The sequence below is a fragment of the Panthera leo genome, chromosome A3 (assembly GCF_018350215.1).
Source record: "Panthera leo isolate Ple1 chromosome A3, P.leo_Ple1_pat1.1, whole genome shotgun sequence".
NCBI classification, from domain to species: Eukaryota; Metazoa; Chordata; class Mammalia; order Carnivora; family Felidae; genus Panthera; species Panthera leo.
Window position 1 is genome coordinate 105416326 of NC_056681.1, and position 20528 is coordinate 105436853.

Below are 20528 nucleotides of genomic sequence, written 5' to 3' on the forward strand. Positions count from 1 at the left end.
AGAGAAAACGAAGCCTTGGCAAGCCTTCCACAAGTCCTTGGAATCAAAAAGAAAAGAAATAAAGGCGGATTTCTACTGAGTAGTCACCCACCATTCCTAAAAGCTGAGGAGCCGACAATGCAGCGATATCTCAGTCCCACAACATCTCCCACTATGCTCAATTTTTGCCCTAGCATACGATCACTTCTTTGTGAACATATAGGACAAGTCTTTCAGTCATGCTTAGCGAATAAATGCACCCATGAGGCTTAAAAAAAAAAAATTAAAAAGCAGTGAAAAATTGATGCCTCTTTAAAAGGAGTCAAGAATGAAACAACCTCACTATGTAAGGAATTATAAGACATCAAAGGTTAGATAATGGGCAACAGGTGCCTTTGGGAGGAAAGAGAAACACTCAGTTGTCTCCTATTTTAGGATTTCCACTCTCAAAGCACTCTAGTGTGTGTTTTTCTTTTCTTCCCATAGAGGGTCAGGGCCAAAATTATGGTTTTTACTATTTAATACCAGTAATGGGTCCAATGCTCTTCGACTAACTTTTTTACTTTAGATTTAAAAAATTCATCTAATCCCAACATGGCTGAATAAAGTATGGCCTATGGCCAGATCATGCACTGATCCATGAACACTCACCAAGCAGGGATTTATTATCAAGAAATGCAAAAGAAAGGCTTCTGAAGACAAACTACCTCCACATAAAACACTGAAAATATAAATCCAGCAGCAGGTATCACATAACTGCAGAATCAGCCAAAGCAGAAACTGTTTCTCTCACCATCCTAACAGTTGAGCTCAATCTTTACAGTAACCAGATTCCAATGGCCTCAAAGAATAGTAATTCCAGACACAGATTATAGGGCAGTTGAGTACCAGCCTCTAGTTCTGATTCCCTTAGTTACAAAATTTACTACCTTTATTCTGGTGAAAGGGAACACTGGAAGGATACTGCAGCCTACTTAATAACCTCTTCCATTCCACAAAGACAACATATTCCAAAAATGGAGAATCCTTTCTTTCCCTGACAGAGGCCCCCTTTCCTATGGATTCACTGGGCAGGATTACTTCTCCCCAGCATGCTCGCAGAGCCAGAAAATACTTCTGCTTTCACTCTTCTTTTAAAGAGGGTCCCCCAACACAGATGCACCTCTTCCTTTCCTGTATTAAGCAAATGATGCTTCAGTGCTTCTAGTTCTCTCCACCACTGCAAAATGTTCAGAGAAGTGGAAGGAGAGAAGGGAAGTTGTCAGACACTGAAAGATACTTAAAAGCAGCCTCCAAATTTAAAGTGAAGACTGAGGGGGGGGGGTGCCCTCTTCCTGAAGAGGGAATGGGGGTCCGTACCCTAAAAAGGGACCCTCTGCGTGGGTGAGGGGTGCCTCCACTCTGAAAGAGAGTTCAGTATGTGGAAAGGGGGAGAAATGTTGTACCCTGAAGCGAGGTCAGGGTTTCAGAAAGGGGTGCTCCAACCCTGAAGATGGGTCTGTGGGGGGAGCCGTGAGTGTATGGGAGGGGTGTACCAGTTACTGGGGGGGGCTCTCTGAGAGAGGGGGTTTCCACTTTGGGGAAGGAGGGCCCTGCACTGAAGGGGACGCTGGGAGGAAGGGAGGGTCTTGCTGGGGAGGGCTGGGCATGGGGGAGGGGAGGGGTTCTGAGTCCACCAGAGCCAGTAGAGGGGCGGCAGCCTCGAGGGGAACATGTGCAGTGGAACTACTACCATCCCCAGGGGCAGGGTGGAGAGCAGGGCCTGGGCTGTGTTTGTACAGAACAAGGCTCCCACCCTGCGCAGAAGCCGGAGGAGTCCCCAGCCGTACTCACCGAGGCTGCCGGCGAAACCGTCCATCTTGCGGGAAAAGCGCCGGGCTCGGGGCTCAGCGGGGCGGGCACTTCATTCAGCGGACCGACAGACTGGCCAACGCTGAGCCTGACCCGCTCACTCTCTAGGTCGCCCGGCTCGACTCCTAGCCCCCGCCTCCGTCGTCCGTCGGTCCGTCCGCCCCGGGACAGTCAGCCGCGGCCGCCCGGGCCACTTCTCCGTCAGGTTGAGAGCCGCACCGCTCCGCCGCCTGCCCGGCCTCCCTCCCAGGCAGCAGCCGTGAACGCCGCGCCGCGCCCCGCCCCCGCGCCCGCGCGCAGCGGTAGCTCCGCCCCCGCGCACGCCGTCACGCTTCCGACTCCGCCTCCCACGTGACAACACGGAGGCGGGGGCTTGTCGACCCTTCCTTCTCACCTTGCTTCGGCCTCGGGTTCCTGCCTCCTGGAGCCGGAATAGTGGCTGCGCTTGCGCAGTGGTCCTGCCGAGGGCGTAGGACTTGGGTCTTGAAGCTGGTTACGAATAGGTGGCGATAAGGGGTGGCCTCAGGCTTGAGATTCTCAGGAGCATCGAGGGACTCTCTCTCGTAGCCCCCAGGGAGCCTGCGGAGTACCCCTGGAGCCCAAGTCTAGAACCCCTTGGACAAAAGATGGTAACCCCGTGGGTCCTACGAGGACACCAAGGAGGCAACCAAGATGTGGGAGGATTCCCTTCCTCGGGTTCTCCTTCTGTCCCAGTAGGGGATATATGGGGCAAGTGTTCCTAACTCAAGGCCACCACCAATGCTAGGGCTCAAGACAAACTGGAGACAAGGAATGTTAGTGCTGGACAAGACCCTTGCCTCCTTTTCAGGGAGGACACTGAGCCTTAGAAAGGACGTGATCTGCCCAAGGTCATGGAGCCTGGTCGAAGCAGAGCTAGAACTCAGACTTCCTTACTTCCCCTGATGTTCTTTGCACCAGAGTTGCAAAGCAACCCCTTACAGGGCATAACATAGGACTGCCTACTAATGAACTCTAACAAAGGGTTTTAGTAAAGTAAGCCTGAGTTCTCAGCCCAATTCCATGTGACTCAGTAAGGTGAGCGTCAAGTCTCTAAACTTATTTGGGATTCACTTTATTCATTTGCAAAGGGAAGGACTGGACTTGTAACCAAATGATGTACACAACCTTCATCGTCCTCCTGTCTCCCCTGCTCACCCTGTTCTTCATCCTTCTGAAGACCTTCCAGTGGTTTCCAAAGTTCCTCTTGGGACTTGGTTGTGTGGATCAGAGTAATAAAGAGAACTGTGAGGTGCTCATCAACTAAATTGAGGTATACAGCAATTAAGAGCTGAGATAGAGAGGGAGGAATTAGAGTCATTCTAGACAGGTTGCAGGTGAAAGGGACAGCCTGAAGAAGGGAGATGAGAAAAAGGAGGTTAGCAACTACCATAATGAGAGGGACTTAGAATTAGATGGTTAAAAGGATTGTTAAACATTTTGTTTCTGTATTGCAGCATACTTCTCCCCCCAGCCCTCGGGGGTGCCTCTTTCAAAATCCCCCTTAAAAATCCTCCCTAAATTACTTTTCATGTCCCTTTTGGATATCAGACCTATATGTCTTCTGAATATCATACCACGTAGAGACAGGCCATTAGGCAGCCAAGATTAGTTGAGGTTACAGACTAAATGGTATCCAGAGTTTCCTCCTGTTTCAAAATTAAATTATTTACCTACTATGGGCATTTTTATATCTGTAAGTTCCTATTAAGCCTAACCACTTAATGTTTGAGAAGCCCCAGTTCTGACAGCTGGTCTTCTGTGTCTGCAAGCTATACTCTCTGCCTTAGGTCAATTAAAAGAATAAGGACTTCCACTGATATACTAGTATACAGATATATATTTTTTAATTCAGAGAAGGAGTCACCTTTTGTGCAGCCCGAAGCTTTTACTATTGGTGGGGCCCTTCTAAAAAAAAAAAAAATCTATCTATCTATCTATCTATATATATATTCATATATATATGTATACATAAATGTATAAAATTAGGTTAAATGGAGTATTTATTTAGAGAAAAATCACAACAGATTACACATTTTAAGAAGCCTACAAATACTACAAATCTTACAAAATCAAGAAATATAACATTTAATTACTGGATGTTAACTCCAATTTGTTTTTTACTAAATTTCTCGGTTGCATACTCTGATTATTTCTTCATATGACAACGATTCTTTTTTCTTAATAGATATCTTTTACGGGGATCCTGCTATATAACAGGTTTTATATCCAGATGTTTTATACACCTAACCCTATTCCAGTGTTACACCAGGTCCATGAGATCAGTGTTATGAACATGACAGTGCTTTTTAAATAACTTTTTAAGAGAGGATAAAAAAGATAATTTAGTTTTTCCTCTAGCATGTTTTGTCAAAGTTGTCTTATTATTGGGATGTAGTTGGAATGCATAAAAAACCACTTTGCACACATAGTACAGGTTGTTTCTAGTATTGATGCAGGAATTCTGATGAATTCTATTTCATGTGATTCCCATTTTAAAAAATAAAATAAGTAGGGGTGCCTGGGGGCTCAGTCAGTTGAGCGTCTGACTTTGGCTCAGGTCATGATATCACAGTTTGTAAGTTCGAGCCCCGCATCGGACTTGCTGCTGTTGGCACAGAACCTGCTTTGGATCCTTTGTCCCCGCCTCTCTCTCTGCCCCTCTCCCACTCATTCCCTCTGTCTCTGTCTCTCTCTCAAAGATGAATAAATATTTAAAAAATAATGATTTAAAAGAAAAAAGAAAATAAATAAAATGTATGGTGAATTTTAAATTATGCATACTGTATTTATTATTGAGTACATATTCCTGACTGAACTTCTATTTTATTTGACATCAATGAGCACCAAATATATATCATGTATATAATGATTAGAAGAATATCCCCTGGGCTAACTTCTGGCTTTTTATGTTTCAAACCTTATTTCTCCCACAAGACCCACACACTTTCAGTGCTAGCCGTATGTTCATAGCATATTATGACCCCTAGTCCTACCACCTCCATGACAGGATGCTGGGCAAATCAGTGCAATGGCCCATAGGAATATTCCTGGAATCTATTGCTAAACAAAGGCAGCCAGCAATAATTTAATTAAATGTGACTGTAACCCACGTAAGTATGTCTCATTAAGCCTGACATTAAATGTATCTTCAACTCGGCTTTCTCTTAGCCATATACCGAAACTATCCGAGGCCACTCCAACACCACCTGACATAAAGGGAAATGTGACAAAGGAGAGATTGTAGTGGAAAGACACTTTCCCAGGGCCTTGGAAAAGCCTTGGGAGAGACCTCTAGAGCTTAAGTTTCTTTAACTTCATGATAAATCAGCCTCTGTTTCAGTTACCTTTATTTTTACAAAATTAGCCCATGCTCATCCTAACTAGTGAAGCAACCCCCCCAAACATATATATATATTTATATATATATTTGTAATTATATATATAAATATAAATATAAATATAAATATATATATATATATATATATATATATATATATATATATATAAAAGGGCAAAGACAGGAAAAATGAAATAAATGCTCATTCAGAAAAAGGACAACTGGGAGGAGAAATATAGTGACCATTTGTCTACAGTAATTCCAGATTTCTGGGATAAGCATAATGCTTACATAACCAGAATGCTGGGATAAGCATTATGAAGGGTAAGGCAAGTTCCTCACTTAAATCTTACTCTTCTTTCCAAGGAATTTCCTTGTTCGTTATACTCCATGGCCTCTGGCTTTGCTATTCTGTGACAGGGTGTTGAGGAACACACCTTCCTCACAGGCTGTTCGGCTCACTTCTTCCTGGTGCAAATATGAGATCCAAAGGTTATTTCCGACTCAAATAATCAAAGGATTTCTTTGAGAACATGATTCCCTCAAAAACTTGGTAGGCTTCTGATCTGTTTTCTTCCAGTGAGCAACATGTGCCAATAACCACACCCATACTTCTTTTCTACACATAATTCTCAAGTATGATTTATATTTTTCCTTTCCTTTACCAGTTCCTCTCTCTCTGAATTTAATGGGGGTGGGGGCTAATTCAAGCCATTAGACTTGGATGAAAAGACCACACTCTTTTTTTTTTTTTTTTTTAATGCTTATTTATTTTTGAGAGAGGGAGAGAAACAGAGACAGAGCACGGGCAGGGAAGGGACAGAGAGAGAGGGAGACACAGAATCCAAAGCAAACTCCGGGCTCTGAGCTGTCAGCATAGAGCCTGACATGGGGCTCGAACCCACAAACCATGAGATCATGACCTGAGCCAAAGTCAGACGCTTAACAGACTGAGCCACCCAGGCACTTGAGAAGACCACACTCTTAATCAAACCATTGCTGTAGACTGGATCTAAATGGACCTTTGCTGCTGAAAGGTTTTTAACATTTTGTTTCTTATCTGGGTATCTAGAAGTAGTCAGCTTTCTAATCTTCTAGCTTCCAAATTTCTGAACTTCTCTAAGTCTCTTTTATTTCCATTTCCAAATCAGCCAATTCTTGCTTGAGTTTTTCTCTTTCTTGTCATACTTCACTAACGATAGCAAATAGTAGCCAACACACATTACTACTCTAGCTCTTTCCAAAAAACTTCCTCTAGAGCTATAGGCTTACTAGGCAAGTAGTGTGCTACCTTCTGAGCTGCACAGGCAACAGTTGTAGCAAATTTTTTGCCATGACATAACAAAGTTGTCAGGTAATTCTACCTCCAGTTGTTGTTTACACACCATCTCCAAGCTAATTATGAATTCAAGGTCACATGTTTGAGTTATTTTTTTTTTCCTTCTGTATCATTCAACTTCAAGGTTTCTTTTTCTGTGTGAGTCAAGATAAGCTAACTGCTATTACAAACAATCCCCAAATTTCTGTTAGCTTAATATAATCAAATGTTTTCACTCTTATCACTATCCAATGCAGACCATGGGGGGACTCTGCTCCATGAAGTCACTCAAGGACCCAGGCTTCTATCTTGGACTGTACTTTTTCCAGCTAGTGAATGGGAGTAGTAGTGGAACAACATAGAGGATCAATCAGGAAGCTTGGAAGCCCTGGAAGTATGCCTGTCACTTTTACCCACATTCCACGGGCCACATCTTAGGTGCATGAGCACACTTAACTGCAAGGGAGGCTGGGAAGTACAGCCTAACTTTGTAAGCAGAAGGAAAAGAGAAACATTCTGGTGACAGCTAGCCAAAGAGTTCCTGCCATACTTATCTTCATAGCTCTTATCAGAGTTATACTTTTTCATTTACTTCCATGACTATTCAATAAATGCCTCACCCATTATATTATATAGCACAGGGAGAGTTTTTAATTTTTTTTACGTTTATTTATTTTTGATAGAGAGAGACAGAGCACAAGTGGGGGAGGGACAGAGAGAGAAGGAGACACAGAATCCAAAGCAGGCTCCAGCTCCGAGGTGTCAGCACAGAGCCCGATGCGGGGCTCAAACCCACAAACCGCGAGATTATGACCTGAGCCAAAGTCGGACGCTTAACCGAATGAGCCACCCAGGCGCCCCAGGAGAGCTTTTAGAATATAGGAGAGGTAGTGCATCCCCATGGTGATGAGTACAGATTCTGGAATCATACTACTTAGACTAAAATCCCAATGCTACCACTTGATAGGTATGCAACATTCTCTCTGTGCCTCAGTTTTTTCATCTGTGAAATGAAGATGATACCATTTCTAATTCTTAGAGTAATTGAGAAGATACAATTATATAATACATGTAAAGCGCTTAGCACAGGGCCCACTATGTTGTAAGTACATGGTATTAGCTGCTGTTATTATTATAAGTGGGCTTGTGTTGTGTCTGTTTTTGCTTAAACTGTTATACTCAGGGCCTATTACAGAGAAGCTGGTCAATAAATATTTATTAATATTGGACAAACATAGAAGAACTCCGAAAACTAGTCAATCTGAATACATTATTTCAACAACCAATGCCCAACTGTTTTAAAGCAGCCAGTATTAATTTTTCTGTTTTATATTTATCAAATTAGATCTGACAAACTCTGCCATAATAAAATGGAAGATTGAATGTAAATCCTTCAAAATGAAAATTTAGCTGGACATTATCATCAAACACACATAACAACCCAAATATACTATATAATTACCAATTACTGGACAGGCATTTAGATTCTTCAAAGGATTTATCTTCAGATTATTTTCTTTTTTTAAATTTATTTATTTTTGACACACACACACACACACACACACACACACACACACACACACACACAAAGAGAGAGTGGGGGAGGGACAGAAAGAGGGGGACAGAGGATCTTAAGTGGGCTCCGTACTGACCGTAGAGAGCCCGATATGGGGCTCAGACTCATGAACCGTGAGATCATGACCTGAGTCGAAGTTGGATGCTTAACTGCCTGAGCCACCCAGGTGCCCCTTTAGATTATTTTCAGTACAGAACTCCCCTCCCCCTCACTTTCAGCCCCTCAAGTGCAATTTAATTCAGGCAAATGTAAAATATACGCCATTTTTCAGGAGGCCAATTATTGCAAAAGGCCAACTATAGCTATATCAAATAATACAAGTTTAAAACATTCTCTTCGTACATAGAAGCTTGACTCTGCATAGTTACCTTCCCCTCTATGTCAAAAAGAGTTTATGGCTGAAGCAGTTTCACAATACTTTTAAAGACATACAACACCTATTGTCAAAGATTTGAAGAAAAATGAAAGATTTACATACTGATTTGTTTGTTTTGTTCTAATTAGCCAGATGACCTTGAAAGGTAACTATAAACTCTCTTGGCTTCTTGACTTTTGTTTTCTCAGTGTCAGTCTAAGAATACATTGTTTGCGGTCCCCTGTGTCGTTGGTGTGGATCCAACAGCTCTCCAAGGAGTCGCATTGCACGGGGGTTGAGTTGACTGTTCCTGTGACTGTAAACCCCTAAGACCACACTTGAGGGTTTACATAGGGTTTTCTGTTTGTGCCTTGGGTTTTTCGCTCCACTTTGTTTTGGTACCTTAACTCCATTTACAGCCAAATCAGTTTCATGATGTTTATAAAACTTTTTCTGATACCAAATGGAGAAAAGGAAGGGAGGGAAAAAATATTTTTACAAAGTAATAACATTTAAAACTGAGCAGTTTAAATGTTGCTGTTTTTACCTATCTGTTCTTGTTCAAAAGTGGGACATTCCCAGGAAGAGGAAGGTTCTACTTGATTCCTTAAGTGGCCAAAAGCCCCAGCCCAGAATACACCTCCTACGCCCGAATTCTTGCAATATTATTTCCCAGTTGGTTGAGGCCAAGGCAAAAAGACATCCTTTTAATGGTTGGACAGGATCAGGTACTTAAATGATTTCATGTCAGTGTTTTCTTTATTGTTTTACAGTAAAACAACCTTTAGGGGAAAAAAAGTGTCAGTCAAGAATAATGAAGTGTTTTTTGTGTTGTTTTTAGTTTTTAAAAGTATGTTGGGTTTTCCACTCCATTTATTTCATTGTCTTAATGTTATTTTATTTTATTATTTCTATTTTATTTTATTTTTTTAATGTTTGTTTATTTTTGAGAGAGAGCGCACAAGCTGGGGACAGAGAGAGAAGGAGACACAGAATCTGAAGCAGGCTCCAGGCTCTGAGCTGTCAGCACCCCCAACAGGGGGGCTTGAAGCCATGAACCATGAGATCATGACCTGAGCCAAAGCTGGAAGCTTAAATGGCTGAGCCACCCCGGCACCCCTATTTTATTATTAAAAATTTTTTTCCCTGTTTATTTATTTTGAGAGAGAGGGGGGGGGGAGACAGAGCACAAGCGGGGGGCGGGGGGGGGGGGGCAGAGACAGAGGAAGAGAGAGAATCCCAAGCAGGCTCTGCACTGTCAGTGCTCGATCCTGCAAACCGCAAGATCACAAGCCTGAGCTGAAATCAAGAGCCAGGCATTTAACCAACTGAGCCACCCAGGTGCCCCTTGTTGTCCTAATGTCATTTTAAAGACTAAACCCAATAGTCAAGGAATTGTATAGATTGCCCACATGAACATAAGTATTATAGAGGAAAAAAAAACTTAAAAGTTTTCCTTTTGGAAAAAAAAGCAAGCTTCTATGTTTAACATAAGCAGTGTGTGAAAGAGCTCCAAAATCTGTAAGAGGCTAAATGGCAGTGTTGTTCGGGTTCTAACCATAAAGCATGCCCAGGGATAACTTTAAGATTATTGCAAGGGAAAAAAACAAAGAGTGTTGGAGGAGATACCCCAAATTGTTAAACAGTAATTGCCTCTAGGAAATAACATTGGGTGGGGGAAGGCAAAGGTAGAGAGAGATACAAGGGATTTGACTTCTATATGATTTTAATAATATCCTAAATGCGTTCCTTTTTACAAATCATTAAAGATGCAAAAACAAAAAGAAAATATGTTGCAGCGCATATTAATTCACACATTCACCCGCAAACTGTATCTGCAGAGACTGGTTTAAAATATCATGCTTATTAAATAACTGTTTTACTAATCTTGGCACGATTGCTATCTTTCACCTAAGACTTTCCAGACTTACTGACCTCAGAAAATAATCAAGCAATTAGCAGTCCTGTAAATTCTTGGCAAGAGCTTATGTGAATGAAATCTATCCTGCGGGGATCGCCAAACTTGCCTCACTGAGGGGGTTTGCTGTGTGGATACAAGAGTGAGGGAATGGATGTGGACACACGTTAATGTTAATTGCTCTGATGGTGCCATTCACAACTGGCAGAGAGAAGAGACCCAGTCTGGGCTGTGGAGTTAAATTTTCCTGGTGCCAACCGAGCATTTACACCATGAAGTGGGGCTTAAAACTTTTTGAGATTGTAGAACCAGCTTCAAAATTTCTGTGTGCTAGGGCTTCACCACATTTCTCGGATGTTGGGCAAACCTTAGACATGACAACCAATAATTTTCATCTGTCCACCAAAACTGTACACTTTTTCCCCCACAAGGAATTCATAGCAGCCTCTCACAAAATTGAAATTCTGCAGGGAAATACTTTAAAAGAGCAATGTTATAGTGGAAAGCAGCCAATCGGGGAAATTCAACTCTCAAAATTAATAACACAGGAAGTTCTCTACTTGCAAGTAAAATATTTCCAAAAGGTCATTTGTAAGTCAGCTGTTTGAAATCAGGAACAATGCTATAAATGATGGTTAGATTGCCAGCCCCCAAAACATGTAGAATACTGATCCCAACCTGCCTGCATTAAAACCACATTGATGGCAACTGACTTAAGGTTTTGAATCAGACAGGTCTGTAATTGAATATTGCCCAGCATAAGCATCTGTGAGTTGATGTTGCAACCTAGATGCAAATTATTAACAACACCATTCTGACTTTCAAAGAGCTTTTGAATGCCCTAGGAGATATGTTTTATTACCCTCACTTTTCAGACCAAAAAAAGGAGCCTCAGGAGTATACAATTAGAATGTGGGAAAATCAGGGTTTGAACCCATGTCAATCTGCATCTGAAGGTCAAGCATTTTCACCACCCCAGTTGCCTCGTGGTCTCCTTGGGATTCTTGTTGTGAAGATCCTTGGATGCCAGGCTGAGACATCTATCAACAATGTAGTTTTAGCAGCAAGCGATATGATCAAAGTGTTGTCACAGAAAAATTAACCTGTGGGTGGATAAATTGGAGGAGTCATTGAAAGTGGGGCACGCAATTAGGAGGCTGTTGCAGTGGAGAGGTAGCTGCAGAAAGGTCCAAGAAGAAAAGAGTGTGAAGGAAAACAACAAATGAATGCACAATAAACAAAACCCTCACAGACCTGGATGACTGCCTCGGAAGCTGAGGGAGAGGTGGAGTAAAGGAGATTACTAAGGTGCAGTTCCTAGTGATGGATAGAATGATGTCAGCATTAAATGCAAGTGGCAACTTAAAGAAATGAAGTGATTCTAAAAAATAAAAAATGATTGTTAATTGCATTTTTTTCTTGGCCTGCGTCAGAATCCCTTTCCTTTTATGGGAGGCTGAAGAGAATTAGAGGTCATTTTTGGCATGACTTAGACCAACTAGAAGCCCAAGCTCAGCTTTTTAAATTGGGGGGAATAATACAAAAACTAGCAGTTAGGCACCACACTGAAAGTCAGGTTGAGAAATCGAAGTCCAGCCCTGATCGTGGGGGAGGCAGGGGAAACGGGGGGGACAGCCAGCTCCAAGGTAGCGTCCTCAACAGACTCCTCCTGTGGGGTGAATTTGGCGGTGCTCTCTGTGCCCTAGACTGCCTGGGTTCCTGCCCGTTTTCCATGCTTGGTCCTCTGGCTTCCCTGTTGGCCCAGTGAGCCACCTGATATCCTCCCGGTGAATTCATTTTCTGTGTGACTTAGCCAAAGTGGGTTTCTGTTGTTTGCAGTTGAGAACCCTGAGTGGTACAAACATTGCCTTTACTTTTAAACATACTGTGCTAGCATCATGCCCACACCCCCAGATGGAAGCCTCCAGCACACGGCTCAAAATGTGGGGTTAGGGTTAAGGAGATGGCTGGGTCTGGGAATATAGATTCAGGATATTTCTAAAGAGAGCCAGAGATATAAGCCATGAGGAATCATCAAGGGAAAATATCTGAGAGAGAGAGAAAATGAAATAAGCAGAGTGTAGGATTGAGGGACCACCAAAATTTACTTAGGAGGCAAGAGAAGGAATCTGAGAAAAAAACAGTAACAGTGGTAGGAAACAAATTAAAAATAGTGCCATATCACAGAACCCAAAGGAGCCAAGGCTTAAAAAAAATGATGGGAATCAGGCGGTACTAAATACTAGAGTCCAAGGAAGATGAGAACTGAGAAAGGGTCATTGGTTATAGTGATTAGAAGGTCACTGGTCTTTAGAGAGCTGTTTCATCATGATGGTGGGAAAAGATACCAGGTTGTAGGGGGGTGAAGTGAAGACTGAGAGGGTAGTGTGAAAGCAGAAGGAGAAAATAGAGGCCATAGTTTAAAGAAGTTTGGGGCACCTGCGGGGGCTTCATCCGTTGAGCATCCGACTTCGGCTCAGGTCATGATCTCAAGGTTCATGAGTTCAAACCGTGCGTCGGGCTCTCTGCTGTCAGCGCAGAGCCCACTTTGGATCAACTGTCCTCCCCTCTTTCTGCCCCAGCCCAGTGCGCTCTCTCTCTCTCAAAAATAAATGAAACGTTTAAAGAAGTTTGGCAGGATTTTGTCTGTCTTCTTCACCGCTGTTAGTCCCAGTTCCTAGAAAGGTACTGTGGCAAGTGCTCAATAAATATTTGTTCGGTGAAAAAAGAAGAGCAAAAGCAGAAAATTAACTTGAACTGAAGAATGGCAAAGGGGCCCATTTGTAGAATTGCGGGTACCTGAGTTTGCTTGCAAGCCAGGGTTATCAAGTCCTCCCTCCCCCTTCCTCCTTCAGCCGGAGAACCTGATTTCCTAGACTCTCCACTAGTTACCTGCTCCTTCCCCACCCCACACCACTATCCCCAGTACTCCACTACTCAGTCTCTTTCTATGATAAGCTGATATACTTACCATTCCTTACAAAACAATTTCTCATCCACATTAATTTACTATTATCCTCAGAAAACACTATTTCTTTGACTGATTTATGTCCCACTGAGGTAAGTCTAATATTCTTTATCCATATTTATTCCCATACCACAGTAGAACCTCAATAAGCTGTTACAATGACCTGATAAAACTAAGTCTGGGGGCGCCTGGGTGGCTCAGTCGGTTGAGCGTCCGACTTCGGTTCGGGTCATGATCTCACCATTTGTTGAGTTCCAGCCCCGCGTTGGGCTCTGTGCTGACAGCTCAGAGCCCGGAGCCTGCTTCAGATTCTGTGCCCACCCCCCCCCCCACCCCATCCCACTCGCATTCTGTGTCTGTCTCTCTCAAAAATAAATAAACATTAAAAAAAAAAACCTAACTAAGTCTGAGTAACTAGAAACTTAATTTCAGGTATACCATCAGATGAGACCGCAATTGCATATTTTTACATATTCACTACTCTTTAATACCCCAAAATTTAAACCCAGGACCAAATGACCAAGTAAAATATCAAAACGTTGTAAACAAATCTTATAAAAGCATAAAGGTAAAAAGGCCTCTGATTTAAAACTGTGATTTAAAATAAAATAAATCTTTTATTTTTAATTTTTATTTTAAATTATTCTCTCTCCAAATGTCAGAAGTCTATGAGTAAAGAACAGGTACTTTAAAAATAAATTGTAGGGGTGCCTGGCTGGCTCAGTCGGTGGAGCCTGCAACTCTTGATCTCGGGGTTGTAAGTTCAAGCCCCATGCTGGGTGTACAGATTACCTTAAAAAAATAAAATCTTTTTTTTTTTTTTTTTTTGAGAGAGAGAGAGAGCACCAGCAAGTAGGGGAGAGAGACAGAGGGAGAGAGAGAGAATCCCAAGCAGGCTCCACACTCAGAGTGGAGCCTGCTGTGGGGCTCAATCTCACGACCCTGTGATCATGACCTGAGCTGAAATCAAGAGTCAGACGCTCAACTGACTGAGCCACCCCAGGCACATCCCAAAAATAAAATCATAAAAAATAAAAAAAAAAATTGAAAAAAATACATTGTAACTAGAAGTGTAAGAAGTCTAAGTGGTTCTTAAATACAATGAAACACTTGGACTATAATAAGAAGATTAAAGACCTGGAGGTTTCCCGCCCCTAGGTTATGGTCCTTCATGGGTATAACTAAAGTACTTCAAGGTTTTCCAATGCATTTGAGAAGCAGTTTCCTTTTTCCCTACAGACTTAAGGGAGGCGGTCTTTGAGTGCCTATTATAGGTCCATCAGAGGAGTAAACAGATGGGTATTACTGCACTAATTTGTCTTTAGGCAGTCAGAAATTATTTTTAGAGAAAGACAGGAAGAAATATAATATGAATAATTTGCTTTTGATCATGTCATTCCCTTTAGTTTCTATTCTTGACAATTTTATGTGCATGTACATGCAAACAGAATGCATGTGTGTGCACGTATGTGTGCCTCTGTGTAAGTGGTCAAGAAGCTTTTTGTATCTTTCTTCATTCTCCTCCTAGTCTAAAGCTTGGCTTTGCCTCACTGGGTGCTTGATCAAGGTGTGAATGGTCTGTAAGAGCAGAGCATTTCCAGTTGCATAGGCCAATGATGGTCATCATCAATGTCCGCCCAGCACACAATCCATGGCGTAAGATGGGCCACTCTCACACCAAAGCAAGAAGCTGTTCTTGTGGGAGAGCCCCTGGGGAGCTTACCAGGGCCAGGGGTGTGAGAAAAGCATCTTCTCGTCAGTGTGGAGCAATTGCCAGTCTCAGTCATCCAGGATTTTGCACAGAACCAGGCTCACCAAGTTGGCCTAACTGCAGTTCAAGAAATGTAGGCACAGCTAAGGACAGGAGCAAACATTGCACAGACAAAGAAATACAAATCACCAATAATTCTATATAAGAACAAGAACATTTGACAAGTACAAATGAAAGGGATACCATTTGGCAGAAATAAAATTGGGAAAAAAGTTTTTTTTAAGTTTATTTATTTATTTTGAGAGAGAGAGGGAGAGCATGCATGTACACAAGCCGGGGAAGGGCAGAGAGAGAGAGAGAGAGAGAGAGAGAGAGAGAATCCCAAGCAGGCTCCACGCTATCAGTGCAGAGCCTGAGACAGGACTCGAACCCACAAACCATGAGATCGTGACCTGAGCTGAAATCAAGAGTTGGACGCTTAACCAACTGAGCCACCCAGGCGTCCCCAATTTTTTTTTTCTAATACTACTTAGTGTAGATGAAGAGGCAGGTAAACAGGTAGTCTTATATACTGTTAGTAGTTGTGTAAAATTGTCAACAGTTTTGGAAAGCATGTAGTAACATTTATCAAAAACCCTAAAATGTGATTACCTTTAACTCAGCAACTTCCCTTTGAAGTATTAGTCCAAAGGAAATAATCAGAGCTATGTACCAGGAGGTATCTACCAAGAAGTCTCCTCACAATTTTATTTTTGAATGCTGCAAAATCAAAAACAACCTACAACGAGAAAAGACGAGATTACAAAATAATACTAATACTGTATGATCTCAGGATCATAAAAGAGATGATTATATGTATATAGATGTATGGACAAAAGGTTGAAAAAATATCTACAAGAATGTTAACAGTGGTGGGGCACCCGAATCGCTCAGTCAGTTAAGTGTTCAACTCTTGATTTCAGCTCAGGTCATGATCTCACGGTTCAGGGGATCAAGCTCCACGTTGGGCTCTGCACTGACAGCACAGAGACTTCTTGGGATTCTGTCTCTCCCTCTCTCTCTCGCTGCCCTTCCCCTGCTCATGGGTGCACCCTTACTCTCTCTCTCTCAAAAATAAATAAATAGGGGCACCTGGATAGCTCAGTCGGTTGAGCGTCTGACTTCGGCTCAGGTCATGATCTCGCGGTTTGTGAGTTCGAGCCCCGCATCGGGCTCTGTGCTGACAGCTCAGAGCCTGGAGCCTGACTCAGATTCTGTGTCTCGCTCTCTCTCTGCCCCTCCCCTGCTCATGCTCTGTCTCTCTCTGTCTCAAAAATAAATTAAAAAACATTTAAGAAAATAAATAAATAAACATTAAAAAAAAAAAGAATGTTAACTGTTACTCTCTGAGTTCTGGGATTATGAGTGATTTTTATTTTATTCTTTGTACTTTTTTCTATCTCTATAACGCACGTGATTACTTTGGCAGTCAGCAGCAGTGTTGTTAAAAACAAATAAAAGGAAATGTCCAGCACTAGCCCAGGTTCTTTTATGATTTAATTATAATTCAGGAGACACAGGGGCACCTGGGTGGCTCAATGAAATGTCCAACTTTGGCTCAGGTCATGATCTCACTGTAAGTGAGTTCAAGCCCTGAATCAGGCTCTGCACTGTCGGTGTGGAGCCTGCTTGGGATTCTCTCTCTGCCCTCTCTCTCTCTTTGTCCCTACACTGCTTGAGTACTCTCTTTCTCAAAAATAAAATAAAACATAAAAAAAAAAATTCAGGAGATACAACTAAACTTCTTGCTTAGTTTTCATATCTGCTCAGTGGAGGAATTGTAATGTCAAGTGTTTAAAGTGCAGAACAAGAGTTCTAGTTACTTCCAAAGAACTACTTCCCATGAATTGAGGAAGTCAGAGAAATTGAACAGCTTGCATAGATGTCTTCCTTGATCTACACTTCCTTATTTGGGAGCAGGGTCAGCAACAGGGTAGATGTTTCCTAGTGGACTGCTCTCTACACATTCCTGCCCACCTGGGGTGCTAGGAACCTTCAGCTGCTCATAGTGACCCTTGAATTGAGGGGTGCACTTAAGGAAGAGACAGGAGAGAGCTGGTGGGAACACATCATTTGTAATGTTTCTCTTAAAACAATGACATCAAATCCTTCCTGAAACTCTTCATGTTCTCATGGACAACATTAGATATGGCAATCTGGTCCTGTAAGTGATCTCCAAGCCCAGTCACATTTTCCCATCAATATTCCCCACAATGATATTTAAAGTCTTGGTCACTATGAGTATATTATGTAAGACCAAGTAGGCATTTACCTAGAGCCACCTATAGGGGTAAACTTGAGAGAATTGGAGACAAGATTTTCCCTCAATCATGCCACCAGAAGATGGATTATTTCACATTGCCTTCAAAGTATAAAGGAGAGAATTAAGAAGTTCCCTTTAAGGGAAGCTAGTGAGTTCTCTCTGTAGGGAATATTGTTGTTTCCTCAGCCAACCCTGCTAAAGAAAGACTATCATGAAGGTAAAGAAAGACAATTCTTTTGACATGGACATTGAGACATATTTTCTTGGTGAAATGCCTTGGTAACAAGCAAATGCCTTCTTGTGTTTGTCATGTTCACCATCTTTAAATGAGCACAGCTAAACCCCCGAATGTGCAAGTTACTCTACAAACATGTAGTGAAATGGACATTCATATATTTCTGGAACTATGGGGGCATGGTGGTTATGGAGTCCTTCTGGGTATGATCTTTCCAGTGGGCAATTTGTCAGTTTCTATTAAAAACCTAAAACTGTTTGTACCATTTGCCGCAGACAATACAGTTCTGAGAACTTACCATGAGAAATAATCTTTTAATGTGCAAAAAAGACTACATAAGAATGTTCGCTGCAGTATTATTTACAAAAGTGAAAAACTAAAAGAAGTCCAATAATTGGAATTAGTTAAATAAATCACAGCATAATCACACCATAGGGTACTAAGAGGCCATTATTTGCTATATTCTTATTATGTACTTGAATAATATTTAGGGATACTAAGAAAGATTCATGATACGAAGCGGGAAAAGTATACACTATAAACCCAACGTAGATAAGAAGTGGGAAGAGTAAACACTATAAACCCAACATAGATACATATTGTATACACACAACACACATTTTATATATATATACATATATGTATATATATATACACACACATATATGTGTGTGTATATATATGTATACATACATATACACACACATATGTGTATGTATATATACATATATGTATATATACATACACATATATGTATATATACACACACATATATGTATATATACATATATGTATATACACACACATATATGTACACATATATACACACATGTATATATATACACACATATGTGTGTATATATATATACACACACATATATATATACATACATACAGAGAGAGAGACAGAGAGAGAGACAGAGATTCTCCAGATTTCCCAATTTTACTAGTTTACCTTCTTGTCACATATCATAATTCTACTCTCCATCTTCTAGGACTGCAGGAAGTTCAATCCTCTCTCCAGGTATTTCTGAGAACCTCCAGCAAGCGTTTACACATTCCACAATCTATGTGGGTTTCCACTGGTCACCTGCTCTCCAATCACCCCTGGATATCTCATAATGGCTTTTCCAGCTGGCTGTCACGCTCTAATCTACCTTACCATGAAATGGGAAAATCTTTCTATTTCCCAAGACACAGCTAACATAAGGCTGCAATTTCAACAAACTTTGTGAAGTCTTGAGGATTACATAAGGGAATTACAGTGCAGAAAAATAAAACTTAAAGGTGGATATCAGGTATCATTGCTTCTAAAGTTTCCCTGCACAGCCCTTTCCAGGGGCTCCCTCTGAGCAGTCCCTCCCTTTAGCTCTCAGCCTTCCACTGTGGCATTGGAATGTGCCCCACCCTCCTGGATGGGGCTCTCATTTGATACTCTTGACCCAAGTCCTGGGGCCCCAACTTCTTATTTCTGACCATCAACAGAGGAAATGAGATATTGCAATAATCTGGACAGAGGTCTACCTGCCCCCAATAAAAAGTGACTCTGTGTTATTAAACAGAAGCCTCAGCATCTCCATCTAAAACATCTGCATTTGCATTACTCCACTGGGAACAACCAGTTGCCACTTCTTTTGGAACCATAAGAACATAAAAACAGTTGTCAGTAAAGACAAAGTCCATCTTCCATCCTTAGCACATTTAAGAAAAAATTTTAGAAATCTAGAATGCAGTTTCAGATGCATAATAACCAATGAGCAGTAAACAAGTTCTCACTATGTGTCAGGTACCACCCCAAGCACTAAGCATATATGAACTCTTTAATCTTCCTGAGACTCCTCTATGGCAAGTGCCATTGGTAATATCCCCACGTGGATGGAGAAATTCAGACAGAGAGCAGTTAAAAAATTTGCCCCAAATCCCAGAGCCAGAAAGTGGTGAAGCAAGACTATAGTTAGGGAGGCTCATTCTAGAGATTTAGCCACTATCACCTATTATATTGTATTACCTCACAGGGCCGGGGGAAGAGAAGACATGAAAAGTAAAGGAAGAAAGAAAATGGTGACTTGATTTTTTCCCCCCCAAATTGTCTGAAAGGAACTTTACTTTTAGAATTCGGAACTAGAATGTATCTGTATCATTTATTTCTGTATCAATATCCATCTCCATATGTGTATCTATGCATGTGTTGGGGACAGAAACAAAAAGCCACTGTAGGCATTGCAACTTCATCTCCATAGTTCACACTGACCCCTCCTACTTGGCCATTGTGGTAGACATGCTCAGTTGACTGAACTCGTAGGAGATTACCAACACTCTTTTCTTACCTACAGATTTGAAATTGGAATTGAGAGTCAGCCAGTCAATCTGGGATAGTCTCTTATGCAGAGGACATATATAGTCAGAATAAGTTAACTGCTATGACAAACAATCTCCAAATTTCAGGAGCTTTAGTTTGTTTCTCTGCAATATCACAGTTTCAATGTAGGTAGATGGAGATGGGGAAATGGCATGCTCCACAAATTTTATCAAGCACACAGGCTCCTTCCATCTAGTGGCTCATCTATTCTCTAAGGCTTTAGTCACAGGAAGAGGGAGGGGGGTATAGAGTAGGGTTTTTTAGTTGGTCAGGCCTGGAAAACTCACTTCTGCCCCCATTCCAAAGGCCATAACTCATCACATGATCCCATCTAAGTGCAAAGAATACTGGGAAATGTAGTCCAGTTGTATGCCCAGAAAGAAAACCTAGGTGATCGTCGAGTTAGTCTCTGTCATGACATACAAGTTTTGAACTACAGAATTCATAGTCTGTATGCTATATGCATGAAAAAGCTAAGAAAGCTGATTTGTAGAGAGACAAGAACGAAGCAAATGTCCACAGGGAAGAAGATGACAGTGAGGGGGAGAGAGAGAAAGAGAGACAGAGGGAAATATATGGGTTTCTGGCTTTCTACCTT

The 20528-nt window shown here is 41.7% G+C and overlaps 1 protein-coding gene and 1 long non-coding RNA gene across 3 annotated transcripts in view; both read right to left on the bottom strand.

Moving 5' to 3' along the window:
• Positions 1-2084, bottom strand: part of EML4 (EMAP like 4) — a 161504-nt gene extending 159420 nt beyond the window's left edge. The window contains exon 1 of the mRNA XM_042933166.1: positions 1813-2084. Coding sequence (XP_042789100.1) covers positions 1813-1837 — 25 coding nt within the window. The 5' untranslated portion in view covers positions 1838-2084. The remainder of the gene's footprint in view (positions 1-1812) is intronic.
• An 8322-nt stretch (positions 2085-10406) lies between these two features.
• The window catches only part of LOC122215103, a 58384-nt gene continuing 48262 nt past the window's right edge, over positions 10407-20528 (bottom strand). Inside the window, exons 4-6 of one of the 2 annotated variants that reach the window (XR_006200238.1) lie at positions 15686-15812; positions 15047-15151; positions 10407-11458 (exon numbers count right to left, since the gene is read on the bottom strand). This is a non-coding gene — a long non-coding RNA (uncharacterized LOC122215103). Of the gene's footprint in view, positions 11459-15046; positions 15178-15685; positions 15813-20528 lie in introns of both variants that reach the window. The other variant, XR_006200237.1, reaches the window with a different exon arrangement.